The 16,452-nt window shown below is 43.6% G+C and overlaps 1 protein-coding gene across 1 annotated transcript; it reads right to left on the bottom strand.

Annotated features, from left to right (window-relative positions):
• Positions 1–378: 378 nt before the first annotated feature.
• On the bottom strand, positions 379–16,433 carry Slu7 (SLU7 homolog, splicing factor). Its single transcript, XM_038328840.1, has 16 exons — positions 16,325–16,433; positions 12,384–12,569; positions 11,608–11,761; positions 11,213–11,293; positions 10,777–10,941; positions 9,195–9,263; positions 7,076–7,123; positions 6,773–6,904; positions 6,433–6,530; positions 6,239–6,306; positions 5,669–5,808; positions 4,800–4,961; positions 3,135–3,239; positions 2,689–2,760; positions 2,462–2,575; positions 379–1,396 (listed from the first exon to the last, which is right to left on the bottom strand). The coding sequence occupies exons 2-16, from the start codon at positions 12,551–12,553 to the stop codon at positions 1,214–1,216; spliced, it is 1,761 nt and encodes a 586-aa protein (XP_038184768.1). The 5' UTR covers positions 12,554–12,569; positions 16,325–16,433; the 3' UTR covers positions 379–1,213.
• Between the last annotated feature and the right edge of the window lie 19 nt (positions 16,434–16,452).

A 16,452-nucleotide genomic window follows, 5' to 3' on the forward strand; every position in this document is an offset into this window, starting at 1 on the left:
CATGGGTTTATGTGAGGAAGGCTGAGGATCACAACAGTATCAGCTATGAATATGCCAGGAAGCTAACCTTAAGACGTCTTAAAGAACCTTCAGCTCAGTTTTTCTGCTCTTCAAATTACATCAAGCAAAATTACATCAAGTGATGCCTGCTGGGTATGTAGACTATAACTAGATGTCTACGGTATTTTGCAACTCTTACGAGGACCAGAATTAGATGACATACAGTAGTAAGAACAATGTCTTCTATCATAAAAGAAGGGCGTTTTATGTCTAAAAAAATTCATGTTCAGTGAGGTAGGTGTGAAGTAGTTGAGGCTGACCATTCCAAAGCTAAGCATTTTAGATGTAAGGTACAAGGAAATGCACGAAAACCCAAAATTTAACAACCAAGTGAAAAATAGATTTATTATTCAGATTATGGGGGGACACAGATATTTACATGCCTTATAGATTTCCTTCTGGTGATACAGACGAAGGCAGAATATTTGTTGTTATTTGAAACCAAGAAAATCCTAGAAGGCATTAAAATGAATAGAATGCTATAAAAAAACTGCAATTATTGAGTTAAATTACTAGTGATGTCACTCCTGGAGGTTAGGAACTGAGGAGCTCTGGCTGTAGGGCGAGGCCCTGCTTCCACCATGCTGCTGCTGTATAGAAGACCAGAGACTGCACACAGCTTGAGACCTAACTATGGAACAGGTGACTTCTATTTTTTCTTAAATTTGAGACCATCTTGCTTTGTAATCTAGGACAGCTTCAAATTCTTATTCATTGAGACAAAGTCTCACATAGTGTAGGCTGGTCTCAAGCTTGCTATGTAGCTGAGGGTGGCTCTGGCACAATCTCCTGCTAGGATTACAGGTGTGCACCACCACACTCGGCTGACCTTGAACTCTTGGTCCCCCTGACTCCGCCACTCTCAGGTGTTGGCATCACCGGCTTGAGCCACTGTGCCAGGCTCTCAAGGACACTCTTGCGAGGAAGACAGCCACGCTCTTTCCTAATCTAATTAGAATGAACGATGTTTAACCCTAACCCACAACTGTATGCTCTTTCTTGCTCGTTTCATTTCTTGACTGTGGAGAATGATTCTGAGACTTTGGAAAGCTTTATTAATGTCAAACAGCAGAAAGGAAGGACAAGGACTTTCTACCGAGAGTCAGGAAGGAGCTGGAATGAACATGCTGTGTAAGTATCCCATCCTGACTAGTTACTCCTGTCCCAGGAAAGAGGCCATGGGGTCATCTGGCCTCTGCCGTTTCATTCTGTAGGCCTCCATTTCCTCTTCAGTGGGCTCCCGGGTTTCATATATGCTGTTGTATGGCCGCTTCCGCTCATCTATCTGCATGATCTCCTTGACATGAAGAAGGCGGGCCTCCTCTGCATTCAGTGCCTGTAGTGAGAGGTGAAAACAAGCTCTCAAATCTCTATCCCATGGCTTTTGTTTAAAAGAACATGGAAGACTTCTTGGACTATGAAGGGCTCTATCAACCCCACACCGTCTGACTATCAACCCCACACCGTCTGGATACCAACCCGACACCGTCTTGAATACCAACCCCACACCGTCTGGATATTAACCCCACACCGTGTGACTATCAACCCCACACCGTCTGACTATCAACCCCACACCGTGTGAATACCAACCCCACACCGTGTGAATACCAACCCGACACCGTCTGACTATCAACCCCACACCGTGTGAATACCAACCCCACACCGTCTGACTATCAACCCCACACCGTGTGAATACCAACCCGACACCGTCTGACTATCAACCCCACACCGTCTGGATACCAACCCCACACCGTGTGAATACCAACCCCACACCGTCTGACTATCAACCCCACACTGTCTGGATACCAACCCCACACCGTGTGACTATCAACCCCACACCGTGTGACTATCAACCCCACACCGTGTGACTATCAACCCCACACCGTGTGACTATCAACCCCACACCGTGTGACTATCAACCCCACACTGTCTGGATATTAACCCCACACCGTGTGACTATCAACCCCACACCGTGTGACTATCAACCCCACACCGTGTGACTATCAACCCCACACCGTGTGAAAGAACACAGCAGTCAGTCGGCTCCTTTTACTGTGAAACTACAACTAGCTACTATTCGGCTCACTTGATAACTTTCATAGCACAAAATGTGGGATGACAGTTTTTAATCAGTTAAAGAAATTTGGTTGAGGGGCTGGTGATGGGCAAAGGCAGTTGTTGCTAAGCCTGATGGCGTGAGCTCAATCTCCAGAACCCAACAACGGAAGGAGGGGACCAGCTCCTGCCAGTTGTTGTCTGACCTCTGCAGAGGTGCATGTGGACACGCACACACCTGCCACTGCACTTTTAAACATCTGCAGGCAGGATGATAATGTCCCAGACCACAGATGGTGGCTCTTGCTATTTGTCACTTTTGCTTCTTAGACACCACAAAAAGTACCTTTTTCAGTTTCTCATGCTTCCTGTCCTCGTCGTCGCTGTCGGAGCTGCTCTTTCGGTGTTTCTTCTTCTTCTTTTTCTTCTTCTTTTCCTCTTTTAGTTTTTCCTGATGCAGCTGACAAGGAGAATAGAAACACCATATGAACACAGAGCTCTCGCACAAGTTTTAACATCCTATCCCTTGCCCCCCAGGATTTAACAGTCCCGAACAGAGGATTCCAGACCGACCTCCATGAGGGTCTGTGGTTTCTTCGCAGGTTCTTCTCCAGCTGTGTCACTTATAATACACTCCTCTGAATTCTGTGGGGAAGAAATAGCATTTGAGCTGAAGACTACAGTTAGAATTTGATACACAAGAAGATATGTTTTCTGCAGGGGTTTGGCTGTCTTCCACCTTTAAGAACTAGAGGACAAGGGCTGAGATGTAGCTTGGTTGCCAGAGTCCTTAAGTAGCCTGCAAAGCTCTGGCTCTGCCTCCAGAGCCTCTTAGAGCCAGGACTGAGCACTACCTGTAACCTCAGCATCTGGGAAGGTGGGGGCAGTCCAATCACAAATTCAAAGTCACCGTTGGCCAGAGTGGATTCACAGTTAGCTAAGCCTACATGAAACCCCAGCTCACTCACTTGGCATTCTCCTCCACAGAAAGGAAAACAAACTAGAGGATAGTTACTTACAACACTCTCCTTCCCCGCTTCTCCGGTGCAATAGGAGTACTTGAAGAATGAGTGACAACATTTGTATCCCCACCGGCCATCCTTCCAATAAGATCCCCAGATGTGCTGCAGAGAGAGACACAGAAGGTATTTGAAAAGCAGCTTGAAATTAGGGTCTTTCCTTGAGCAGTGGTGGCACATGCCTTTAATCCCAGCATTCAGGAGGCAGAGGCAGGTGGATCTATGTGAGTTCAAGGCCAGCCTGGTCTACAGAGTGAGTTCCAGGACAGCCAGAACTACACAGAGAAGCTCTGTCTTGAAAAACCTAGATAAAGCAGACTGGGAATGAAATGAGGAACTTTCCCATACTGTACTGAGAAGCAGAGGCAGGACTATTCAAGTAAAAGCCAGTCTGGGGCTACATGGTAAGACCATGTCTCAGCTCCCCCCACCCCCAAAAAAAACTATGAAAAAATTTAGTATACTTGATTTCTCTTAAGACAAGGTGTGGGGCATCCTAAGCCTACATTTTTACTGTTAATTAGTGGCTCTTGCTTAAGAGTGCACACACCCTTGTTAGACTCATTATGCTGACAGTTTGTAAGGCCTGTCTGGCTCATTCTGCTCTACACAGTACAGCTACTGTTAGATTTCTGAGCCTTGATGTATAAAAATCAGTTTGACTAGTTTAGGTATACAACAAACGGGGTCGAGGCTGTAGCTCAGTGGTAGAACACGGCTCAGCATGTATGAGACCTGAGTTCAATCCCCAGCACGAGGAAATACATAAACATGCTTTATGATGTAATGAATAATAAAACACCATCACCTACTACACATTCTTGTCAAAAGAGTTAGGTATTATTTAATCTAGACTTTAGACCGACATTTTTGTTTTAAGAAATGTAAGGGCCGGGCATGGTAATGTACACCTTTAATGCCAACACTCAGAGGCAGGCAGATCTGAGTTCAAGGCCAGCCTGGTCTACAGAGCAAGTTCCAGGGCAGCCAGGGCTACATAGAGAAACCCTGTGTCTTGGAGGTTGGGGATGTGTGTATGTGTGGGTAGAAAATCTCCAACAAATAATCAATACAGACTTAATCGAGCTTGACCAAAATACATATGTGTATAGATTTTCAGAGTACGAAAGGGGCCAGTGAGATGACTCGGAGGGTAGCTTGCCTAGGACACAGGCTGATGGGCTTGAGTGGATCCCTGCAAGTCACGTAAAAGTGAAAGGAGACAACCAACTCCACTAACTTAGCGCACACACACCCTGAGTAAAGCCAAATGAATTAAGGAGTTAATGTCGGTTTGAGGCACAACAGGGTAGCAGCACTGTCTAAAATTGTCATGTTTTTAGAGATGTATGATAGAGTGTTTATGAGTGAAATACTCTACCTGCAATTTCTAAATATTTCTGCCAAAAATTAGTAAATGCAGTATGTGTATTTATCTGCATGCTACTGTACATTCAAACCTAGACTAAGTATAAATAGTACAACAAACAAAAATGTTTTGGTTTTACATAAGCATGCAGGTGAATACAATAATATTTTTCATTTTTTTTACTTTTAGAAAAAAATTCATAAAACAAAGCCAAAATGCCAACACCAACAACAAAAAAGGAAAGCATTAGTTGGCCATGATATTATGTGAGGAACAGTATGGAGCTGAACACTGACCGTGTGGTTATTGATCTTCACGTCTTCCTCATACTTGGAGCAGGCGACAGCCCGCTCCTGGCCTTTAATGACTGTTCCATGCCTGGAGTACTCCACATAGTCTTCTGTCTGGGCCAACAGCAGCTCAGCTGGAGGAGCATCCAAGTGTTCTTGGCCACCATACTGAAAGGACAATGGGCATTATTAAATCCATTTTATAACTAAGCTTTTATATCAAATCTTTATGAAAGGGTTTACTTTCAAAGAGAATAAATGAACTTTTTTTTTTAAATAGCTTTCCTGATGAAACAGTGAAGAGCATCACGAATTCTTCCCATTTAAGTCAGGTGTTTCTACTGTTGCTTATCCGGGAATCCAAGTCGGTTTCAAGATGGCCGTGAGCCCCTTCCTTTAGGTCCATGTCTGATGTCCTTTGCCTCGTGGCTTAACTGGTTCTCTCATCAGGAGATGGAGCCAGTTTCTCCATCCCTGAATCTGCATGTGACTGTCACTTTCTTCCACCAATGGGAAGCTCACAATGTGACGAAAGCAAAGGTGTGCTTTGTGCACCGGGCCACACATTTTTTAGCTGTGCCCCAGAACTCTAAGAAAGTATTTTAGACAGCTGGGCTAGGCTGTGGGAAGACAAGACTATGTGAAGCAGTCTTGAGCAGTCAGGGGACCCAGCTGACATGAAGCAGTGTGAGAAATAACAAACATTTATCTTAAGTAGCACATCTTGAGGAGGGGGCCTGACTGCTGCAGAAGTCTATACCAGCTGAGTCAGCAGAAGGACAGGACTATGCCCATGGGTTAAAAAGGACTCTTTGGATGGCATACCATATTGAATGCTTCTTAAGCAAAAAGTAAAGTGGTTTTTTTAGCGGTACCTTTTCCAGGATGCTTTCTTTCTGCTGTTCCTTGAAGTCTTCCTTTTTGACCTTGAAGGACTTATAGAGCAGCTCTAGTTTTGTAGGATCTGCCTGGAGATGTACTTCAGATCCCTTGTCGTAGGCTTCCCAAGCAAACACTAGGGCAATTCAAAGTATCTCAATGAGTTGCTAGCTCACTGCATTTTTTTTTAAAAGCAAGCTTTAAGTAACTGCTAACAGTACTCCTCCTATCTTTTCTTTCTGCTGGCTTTTTCTTAAGAATTGCTTCAAACGTGTGGCAATCCTCCTGTCTCAGTCTCCTATATAGTAGGGTCATAGACATATGCCATCATGCATGTTTTTATAATGCTCAATTTCGGTTTTTTACCTTTATTTATCTGGGTGTGCAAATGTGTGTGATCACTTATGCCACAGAACATATGTCGGGTAAGAGAATAACTTGGTTCTCTCCATCCACCATGGAGACACTGGGGACAGAACTACCTGATGGCAGTCACCCCTAGCCACCTCGCTGGCTCTCAGCCCCAAAGTTCATATAAAATTCCCTGGTATAAAATTAATACTTACATTGTGTTTGAGCCATTGAAATGGTGTCTCCAGTGTATCTAACAAAGTTATCTCCAGCGTAACTCACTCTGTAAGCACAGATTTTAAAAAGTTCTCAGAAATTGTTCCCCATTAAGAAAAACTAATTCACAAAATCAAATTAGAAAGATTAGCGTTCCCTACTCTGAACTCTGTAAAGTTAAATGGATACTTACTCATCTGGATTCTTTCCTGCATTGGCATAGGGATTCTCTCTCATCGCTCTAGTTTTTGGATCATAATAAGCAGAATTTGGATCTAAATTTCTCAAATACTAGAAGAAAAAAACATTTAAAGACTGAATTAACATTTACTTATAACAATAAAGGGCTCAGCAGGGCAGAGGAGTGGGTTCTGAGCAACCCAACATCCATGTATGATTCCAGTACAGTAAAAAGCACATGCTACTGTCCTTTGGAGTGACACTAGTCACGGTAGCCAAACCGCACAGACACTGCACATGCGGAAGAAGGCGTGAAACACGATCTGTCAGCGCTACAGACTGACACGACTTACTTTTGCAATATCTTCACGAATCCTGAGATTCCGAACAGTAATGCGTCTCTTAGAGTCGAAATTCTGCCCAGGCATGTCAATATCATCTGCATATTTGTCTTCATCCTCGTCTTCACTGTTATGATCCTTTTCCTAAAAGGAAGAGTGGGGGAGGGCGGTGAGAAAACTAAGCAGAAAGTCACAGCACGGAGTTCTTGTTTTCCTTCCTCTTAAACAAAGCTTATCTGTGTGACTTAGGGCTACTTATATGACTACAACAACCACAGCCACCAAAACAAGTCAGAAAAGACAAGCGTGTCTTACCATCTGAGAATTGGGTTCCTCTTCTCCCCACTGATGTTTTGGAGAATTCTGCATCAGGAAAGCAGGAAAAACATCCACTTAATTTACTGATCGCTTAGCATTTTACAAACATATAAACGGGTGTAGTATAGGTGAGTGGGACAGTGCAAGCCTAGCGTGCACCAGGCCTTGGGTTTGATCTGTAGCACTGGAGGGCAGGATGGAAGGGAGGCTGCTTCACTTCAACTCAACAAGCTCTCAGACTTCTCACTTGTACTGAGCACATATATTCTGACACAAGTGTGCTATTGTGAACACTTAATTTTATTAGTGTCTACAAAACCAGAAAACAAACACATTTTATTGATCCAGAATGTCTTTCATGTGTATGTGTCTGTGTGTGTACACACACAGGTGTGTGCGTTCTCTTGGAGGTCAAAAGAGAACACTGGCTTGCTTGGAGCTGGGGTCAAAGGCAATTATAAACTGCCAGAGTGGGCACTGGGAACTGAACTCAAGCGCTCTTAACCACTGAGTCACCTCTCCAGCCTCCTGCTATAAAATTACAATCACACAAGGTAACAGAAGTTTAAGATGACCAAAAGCCCAACAAATACCCATTATATTTGTTTTAGTCATTAGCTGCATCATGTTAATTAAAACTGACTAGTTTTCTTTTTATTGATGTAGTATTGGGTCAGTGCATGTCACTCTGTACGTGTGAAGGTCAGAGGACAAGCCCGAGAAGTTAGTAATCTCCTTCTACCTTTATATGGGTTCCGGGCTTAAATCCAAGTTGCCAAGCTTGCACAGCAAGTTCCTTTTCCCATTGAGCATTCTTACTGGCCCCAAACCTCACTAGATTTTTAAAAAATCAAGTCCAAATAGAAAATGCTGTCAGGAAGTGGTATTTTGAAGGTAGAGCCCATAATTTCTCATAGGGAGTGGTACTATTAGGAGATGTGGCTTCGTTGGAGTGGGTATGGCTTTGTTTGCAGTTTCCTACACTCAGGATAGTCTTAGTCGACTTCCTGTTGCCTGCAAGATATAGGACTCTCAGCTATCTTTCTAATACCATGTTTGCCTGCATGCCACCATGCTCCCTGTCATGATAATGGACCAAACCTCTGAAACTGTGAGAGAGTCACCTCAATTAAATGTGTTCTTTATAAGAGTTGCCATGAGGGGCTAGAGAGGTGGCTCAGAGGTTTAGAGCACTGGTTCTTCTAGAGGTCCTGAGTTCAATTCCCAGCAACCATAACAGGTGGCTCACAACCATCTGTAATGAGATCTGGTTCCCTCTTGTGGCCTGCAGGCACACATGCAGACAGAACACTGTATACATAATAAATAAATCTTTAAAAAAAAAGAAAGAGAAAAAGAGTTGCTATGAGCTGTGCACACCTTCAGTCCCAGCACTTGGGAGGCAGAGACAGGCGGATCTCTGTGGGTTCGAGGCCAACCTGGTCTACAGAATGAGTTCCAGGACAGCCAGGGCTGTTACAGAGAAATCCTGTCTGGTGTTTCTTCACAGCAATAGAAACCCTAAGACAGGATGCTTGTAACCTGGGTTCAAACTCCATCACAGCACACATGTAAAGTCAGATAAAAAGAAACCTGGTATTATGAGTTTTTTTTCTGTGATGGTCTTCTATTTTTTTCATATATCACTAAATTATATGGTAGCTAATATTGTTACTGAGGTCTTAATAAATGCTATTTTAAGAGTGAAGGCCTGACACATGCAGTGCACCCCTGCAATCCCAGTGCTTAGGAGATGGAGACAGAAGCTCAGTTCCTCCCTAACCAAAGATGTGGGAAGTAGATTCTTGTTCTACATTTCATTACTTTCCTTTAAAGCAGTGGCTCTCACCCTTCCTGGTGCTGTGACTCTTTAGTACAGTTCCACATGTTTGGTGACCCCAACCATGAAATTATTTTTGTTGCTACTTTACAACTGTAATTTGGCTAATGTTGTGAATTTTAATATAATTATCTGTGTTTTCTGATGGTCTTAGGCGAGCCCTACAAAAGGGTCACTCAACCCCCACGAGGGTCATGACCCACAGGTCTTGAGAACCACTGTTTTAAAGCGTCTGAATATGAGCGTTTTGCCTGAATATCTCGTGTCTTTACTTACAGCTTGTTCCATTAATTTTCCAGAGGCTAACTCTTCTTGCAGTTTCTGAGCTTTCAATGTTCGTTTTGCCTAAAAAAAAAAAAAAAAGGAGACATTTAAATTTTATTTACAACATTTAAAGAGAGTGATTTTAGTGATTTCAGAAATGGTTTCAGACATTAGAGCACCAAGTGAAGGGCTTGTGGACAATTAGACTCTTGTGTGAGTGAGCCCTGATGTAAGAAGACCAGGTGACAGCACTGGTAAACTGCAGAGAGCGAGCCCTGGCAGCAGTGCGAGATGCTGCTGCCTCCAGCTATGGGCTGATTACTCTTGGGCAGGCTCATGTTACTACATATTTCAATGCTCCTGAAAACATGAGATCTAGATCTTTATGAGCAACTGCATGATCTTGCCAGGCATGGTGGCACATGTTCACAATACTAGCCTCTACTAGGTAGAGGCTCAGCACTACCCTTAGGTATATAATTATAGTCATAGGGAGTTCAAAGTCAGCCAGGTTACATATAACCCTTCAAAATAAAAAGCAAAACAAGATAGAAGCTGGCCCCAATAACAAAACTCATGATTTTAAATATAATCTGTAATAACTTAAGAAAAAAGTAGAATAGACTACTATTTTTAAGGAATTTGGCTAAGAAGGGAGAACCATTGTTTAAAAACAAAAACAGGAGCTGGAGAGATGACTCAGAGGTTAAGAGCATTGACTGCTCTTCCAGAGGTCCTGAGTTCAATTTCCAGCAACCACATGATGGCTCACAGCCACCTACGGTGAGTTCTGGTGCCCTCTTCTGATGTGCAGGCATATATGCTGATAGAACACTGTACATAATAAATAAATATTTAAAAAATATATTCTCTCTCTCTCTCACACACACACATCAAATATTTTTAAAAAAAAACAACAACTCAAAAACCTGAAGTTAGATTAAAATGCAGTTTCTGAACAGGTTATCTATTCTTCCATGGTATGTGGAGCACCATAAAGCAGTGTTAGACACACGCTGTGGTTTAGGGGCAAAGACCTCAGATCTTCAAAAAGTCAAAAGCAGCTAAGTCTGGTGCTGCACACCTTTGATCCTGGGACAGGATATTCTTAATCAGGAGACAGAGACAGGTGGATCTCTGAGTTGTAGGCTAGCCTGATCTGCACAGTGAGATCTACGCAAGCCAGGGTTACATAGTAAGACTTTGCCCCCAGATAGATAGATAGATAAATAGAAGATTTGGATGTCAGTCTGTTCTTACATGTCTAGTACCTTTGGTCACACTGGGACTAAAGAATAAAAAACTCAGGAAAGTGATGCCAGGCAGGTGTGGTGGCATTTGTCTTTAATTCCAGCATTTGGGAGACAAACTAACCTGGTATACACAGTAAGTTTCAGGACAGCAAGAACCATATAGAGAGACCCTGTCTCACGGGAAAGAGAGAAACTGCTGCCAAGCAGGGTACCACACTGTCTTCACCACTGAAGTAGACATGCTGCTATAAACATGGTGCCCCGAGACCCGGGAAAGCCTTGCCAGGTTAAAAAGCCTTGGATCTTCCCTAGCAAAGTAGAAAGGCAGTGAACTGGCTCACCAGGTCAACTTTGGCGTATTCCTCAACGATTTTCATGTGCTCTTCTGGGTTGTAACCGTTCCAGCGGTCCCTCTTCCCATCGTAGTCAAACATGAGCTGGGGCTGGATGTGCTCGTCTGGGGCGATGTTAGTGCCTGTGAACTTTGCTCCAACCCGCCTCGGCCTCTGAAAGACAGCAGCGCTTTTCCTAAGAACTTGCCAGCAGAGGGAGATTCCATGCAACTTTTACAGTCAGCTTGGACATACTGTGGGGTTTTAGTCTCTAAATTTAATTATCAGGCAGTCTTTGGGCAGGAAACTTTGACGATGCTGGACTCATTTCATGCAAATTACTTTTTATTTTGCTAAATTAATTTTAGGAAAACAGAAGATCTCTGACAAGGGGAAAACACAAGGCTTGCCAACAGTTTCCCAACATGCTCAGGGCTGATCATACCTCGAAGCAGTCTTTCTTCTTGTGTGTCATGGCCCCACAATTTTCACATGCCCCTTTGCGGTACTTGGTAGTTATAGAATTCTATTAAAGGACAGAGAAAAACAAAACAGACATCTTATTTATCAGTCATTTAGAAATAACTTTGGCTTTCACTATCTTGTGTACTGAATGATTTTATTTGTTAAAAAGAAAACCATGCAGTCTCCATGTTCTAATTTTAAGGATTTCAGTAATATAAAATTCATGTAAGAAGACTGTAACTAACATTGAAAACACTGTGAATTTCAACACCAGGGTCACAGAATTCCTCTCCACTTTAAACAGTCACATTAAAGGTCCCTAAGTTCTTCACACACACTCTCCACCCACAAAAGGACACACAGGCCACCACATACCTCCTTTACACCTCTCTTGTACCATTCCCCGGAGGAACTGAACTGCTTCTGTTTCTCTGGCTGCGGTCTCTGATGCTTTAATGTGGGCCTTTTTGATGGATCAATGTACCATGGAACCGAAGAGATGTACTGAGGAATATGAGGGTTGATATCTCTGTAATAAAATTTAAGTAAGATTGTAAAGCAGAATGTTTGAAAATGACATTTTAATCACAAAGGTAGCGGGCACAGAAGCCAGGAAGAGAAATCTTGCAGCGGGATGGGAGAGGGAAGATGGTTGCTATCTTCACTAACAGAAGAACTAAGGGTAAAGTTATCACAGTGAGGAGCAGTCTAATCAAGATGCTGAGACTCATGATACACTTGAATGGAGACAGAAGGATGATGGGAAGGGGTCAGAGAGCTCCGTCTATTCGAGCTAGGAGTCAAACTACTGTCTACAGCCAAGTGATTAAAATAATCACATAGGCATTATTATTCAGAGATGTGAAAAACTCAAAATGAAAAGATGTAAAAGTAGCTACTCTAGTCTGGGGAGTGAAAAAAGGTAAAAAAGGACAATTGCTATGCGTTATAAGCTCTTTAATATTACGTGATTACTAAACCATATACATATGAGTCTAATAAAACAAGAAAGAAGAATAAAAATTCTGTAACTAGTAAAGGGCAGTTTCCTGCCCAAGCAAAGGCTGAGCCCTGGTGCAGTGGGTATGGAGAAGGCTGAGCCTTGGTGCAGTGGGTATGGACTTGAACAGATCACGTAAGAAGCGACTTACTTTCCCTCTTCATCAACTTCCGCCGGAGCATTGCCCAGTTTTCTCTGCTCTTCTAGCTCCTTCTTCTTCCTCCAGTCTTCTCTGGTCATCTTCTTTGGCTCCTCCAAACTCATCTCCTTTGACCCCGAAAGGGGCGTGGCATTAACTGTATCTACGGCTACCGCCGACATGATGAACTGGCTTCCTCTAAAAAGGGAAGGAACTTTTTACAGCGAAGGAGGCCTTCAGGATATAGCCACGAGACCACTACACTGTGTGCTATTGATATACACTGTGAGTTTCATCAGGGTTTCTCTCTCCTTCCCTTTTTCCTCCCTCTGACTTTTCAAACTTTATGTGGTGGTGTGATCAAAACTGGGTCCTTGCACACACGAAACAGCATTGCCCAGTCTCACACGCTCTTATTCTTTCAAAGTGCCTGTAAAGGAGGGGTTCTTTACATGCTTAAATTACATTTTATTTGTTTTGTGTGTATGTGTGCGGAGGGTGGGGCAGGGATGGTGTATGCCATGACATGTATGGAAAGGTAAGAGGTCAACTAGTAGGAGCTGGATCTTCAATCACCCTGAGGGTCCCAAGGATGAAACTCAGGTCATGAGGCTTGGCAGCAGGTGCCTTTACCTGCTGAGCCATCTCACTGGTTCTAAGTGTCTCTTTCTCTTCCTCAAAGGGCTCTACAAAATGGGCATTGAAATGTACAACTTCAATCCCAGTACTTGGAAAGCAGAGGCCTGTGGATCCCTGGGAATTGGAGGCTAGCCTGTTCTATGTACACAAACTATATAGCTAAGGCTATATAGTGAGACCCCGAACAAAACAAAACAGTTTTTACATATTCTCAGCACCAGTTCTTTCAAAGCTCCAATTTACAAATGGAGAAAGCCATGCATATAAAATTTAAAATGTTGAAGACTTTAATACAGATATTCCTAAATTAGCCCTCCTGTGTGTCTTGAACTTTTCTACCACAGTCAAAAAAATACAGAGCTCATCACTGCTTCCCATCAAGGCCCAATGTCTTAACAATTACTAGTGTTTAGGGGCTGGGGATGAAACCTCCGTTGATAGAGCATTTGCCTAGCACGCAAGGTAGATCCTCAGTTCTGCAAGAACCAGGTGTACACCTGTGATCCAGCAATCTGGAGGTGAATATAGGATCAGAAGCTTTATAGGGAGTTCAAGACCAACCTATGCTACATAAGACCTTGTCAGAAAGAATATATAGATGGGTCGGTCAATATTCAGAAATGCCTAGCCCCCCAACCACATCACCTATATTCATAGGGTCTCTATTTCTACACCCTCTGCCCTCTTCACCCCCAGTCACTCTGACTTTGCTTCTGTTCCCAGCCATGCTAATGAAACCTACCACTACATTAACTCAATTAATATTAACCAATGTGCTAAACATCAACTGGACAGTTTTCAGTTCTGTTTTTTTCCTTTTGTCGTAGATTCTAATTCCTTGGCTTCCACAACATGTCTCTGGTTTCTCCTGTACTCCTTTTCTGTTCTGGACTCCTTTGTAGGCTCATCTATTTTTAGAGACTGACAAATTTATTTAGAGATTGGTTCCTTATGGTGCAGTCAGAGCTCACTCATCACCCTAACCAATACCAGCTTCCAAGGACTCTGGAGGAACAGTATCCCACTGCTGGGGCTCCACATTATTTCTCTGCTACAGAACTTTCACTGGATCTTCAAATCCACATAACCAACTGTGTTATGACATCTCTACCTAGAAGTCTCGGAGGTGCCCGTCCACAGCATGCCTTAAACTCCTGGCCCTCCCTGTGGAACCCAGGCTCCTTTCATTGACAGCTCTTCTATTTCAGCTTACTAAATATTTATGTATTTCAGCTTACTAACAATTATTCTTACTGTCTGAATAGCACTGCTATTTACCTACTCCTTTGATGTTGAATGTTTCCACTTTAGTACATGTTGTGATTTTTTGAGACTTGCCAGTCTCTTCTAATTCTGCCCAATTAATCTTTTTATATACTGCACAGTTTAATTTTTCAAAATACAAATCTGATCACACGCCCCATTGCTCAAGCTCAATATCTCTCCAAAGCAGTATGATCTCAGAGAAAAGTAATGCCAACAACATAAGTAATTCTTTGGTTTTGAGTAACAATATTAAAGAAATAAAAAGGGCCAATGGTGGTAAATGCCCATAACCCAGGAGGACTGTATCTGCAAGGCTACTCTGACACAAACATATACAAAAGGAAACAAATTCCTTTTTATAAAATATTTTTCCTTCTTTTTGTTTTTTGAGACAGGATTTCTCTGTGTAGCTGCGGCTGTCCTAGAACTCACTCTGTAGACCAGGCTAGCCTCAAAGTCACAGAGATCTGCCTGCCTCTGCCTCCCAAGCACTAGGACTAAAGGTGTGTGCCACCACCACCTGGCAAACATCTTAACTAAATATTCCCAACACAGTCTAATTTCAACTTCCAATAACCTAAAAGAAAAAAACCCGACTTAGCTTTAAAAGCTGTTATGGGTTTTAAACATGTTTAGACCAGTTACATTTCCCGTCTCAGCAGTCACTGGCAACTAGCGATTGTCACAGTGAACAGTGAACAGTCAAAGGATGCTGTCAGTCTTACTGTAGGGACCAATACAGCAGCCAAGGTCTAGCACCGGTTTCTAGCCTCACAACTAGCTGACTGACCCATCCTCACACCCCTACATCCCCCACAGATTTTCTAAGCCTTCCTCCTGCGGTCCATGGATATTTACACAACTCTTTGTCAATACTAAATGCTTAATGACTAGAAGTCAATGGTGCTGTTCAAAGCGTTCTCTTCTGTATTTGACCCACAATTTCATTTGTTTGTCCTGAGACAGGATATCCCACAATCTAGGCTGCCCCTGAACTCATTATGCAGCACAGGGTAAACTTCTGATCCTACTGACTCTAGCTCCCGAGTACTGGATTTGTAGGCATGTGCCACCAAAGTGCCTGCTTCTCTGTAGAAGTTTGTCTAAGGGGCAGGAGAGATGGCTCAGGAGCTAAGGGCACCTAATGCTCCCGGAGAGGATCATAGTTCAGCTCCCAGCACCTACATCAGGGGGCTCACAACTGTCTTGTAACTCTAGCTTCACAGGATCCAAGAAGACTGCGCATGTACTTACAAGGGCACATGCCCACACACCTACTTATACACATAATTAAAATAAAATAGAATTTAAAAATAAAAACAGAAGTATTAGAAATCGGTGGTCGCCTAAGTATACTGGGAGGCAAAAGTGGACACTCATAGATCTAATCACCTTCGTTTTGACAATTACCATTTCTTTAATTTACCAGACACACTGTCACCTAATCTTCACAGCAACCCTATTTTATGGCGAGGAAACAAGTCTGCGGAGGCTAATACTGCCAGCCAACAACACATCAGTGAGCGAGACAGGTCTCAAGTCCAAGGCTGACTTTATTGTGGGTTCTTTAAATCATGTTACACACCACAGGCCACTGGAGTGTAGGCCTGACACATTCAGGGTTAAGACAGACCGAAGTACTGTCAGTAGATTACACTGTTTTGCGGAGGGGCCTACAGGTGGGACCGGTGACGACTCAAACTCACTGAATGTAAAATAGACATTCTAATTTTACTCTCGCATCATCCGCTCCCCCCCCCCCCAAGATCATCCCCATTCACGAGAAAACTGAAGCTCAAAGCCTTTCTTTTGGGGACAGAAGCATCTTTTGGGGATTGGGTAAAAGCCGCTCAGGATGTCCGCCCCACTGTGACCAGAACTCTGTGCCCGCTGGACGCGAGGGTGGCGCCTGCGCCCTGGGCGGTAGTCACCCCCCCGCCCCCGGTCCGCGGTCCCACGGCGGCTCGTCACCGCGAGGACGCACTGCAGGGAATGCCCTCTCCTCGGAGTCCCCAGTTCGTCCCCTCAGTCTCGGAACCCTAACTTACCCAGTCCGGCCCAGAGTACGCCAAAACCATCCGCCACGAACGAAGCGAGCCGGTAATGTTTACTTCCGGGTTCCCTGCCTTTTTCCGGCAGACCAGCGATAACTTCCGGAAGAACGGCACATGCGCAC

This window comes from Arvicola amphibius, chromosome 4 (genome assembly GCF_903992535.2).
Source record: "Arvicola amphibius chromosome 4, mArvAmp1.2, whole genome shotgun sequence".
NCBI classification, from domain to species: Eukaryota; Metazoa; Chordata; class Mammalia; order Rodentia; family Cricetidae; genus Arvicola; species Arvicola amphibius.

Coding starts and splice junctions, on each gene's coding strand:
- Slu7 (XM_038328840.1), bottom strand. CDS start 12,553: ATGTCGGCGGTAGCCGTAGATACAGTTAATGCCACGCCCCTTTCGGGG. Junction 2,761..3,134: donor AAGCGGGGAAGGAGAGTGTT/GTAAGTAACTAT, acceptor TCTTCCCCACAG/AATTCAGAGGAGTGTATTAT. Junction 1,397..2,461: donor AGCATGAGAAACTGAAAAAG/GTACTTTTTGTG, acceptor CTCTCACTACAG/GCACTGAATGCAGAGGAGGC.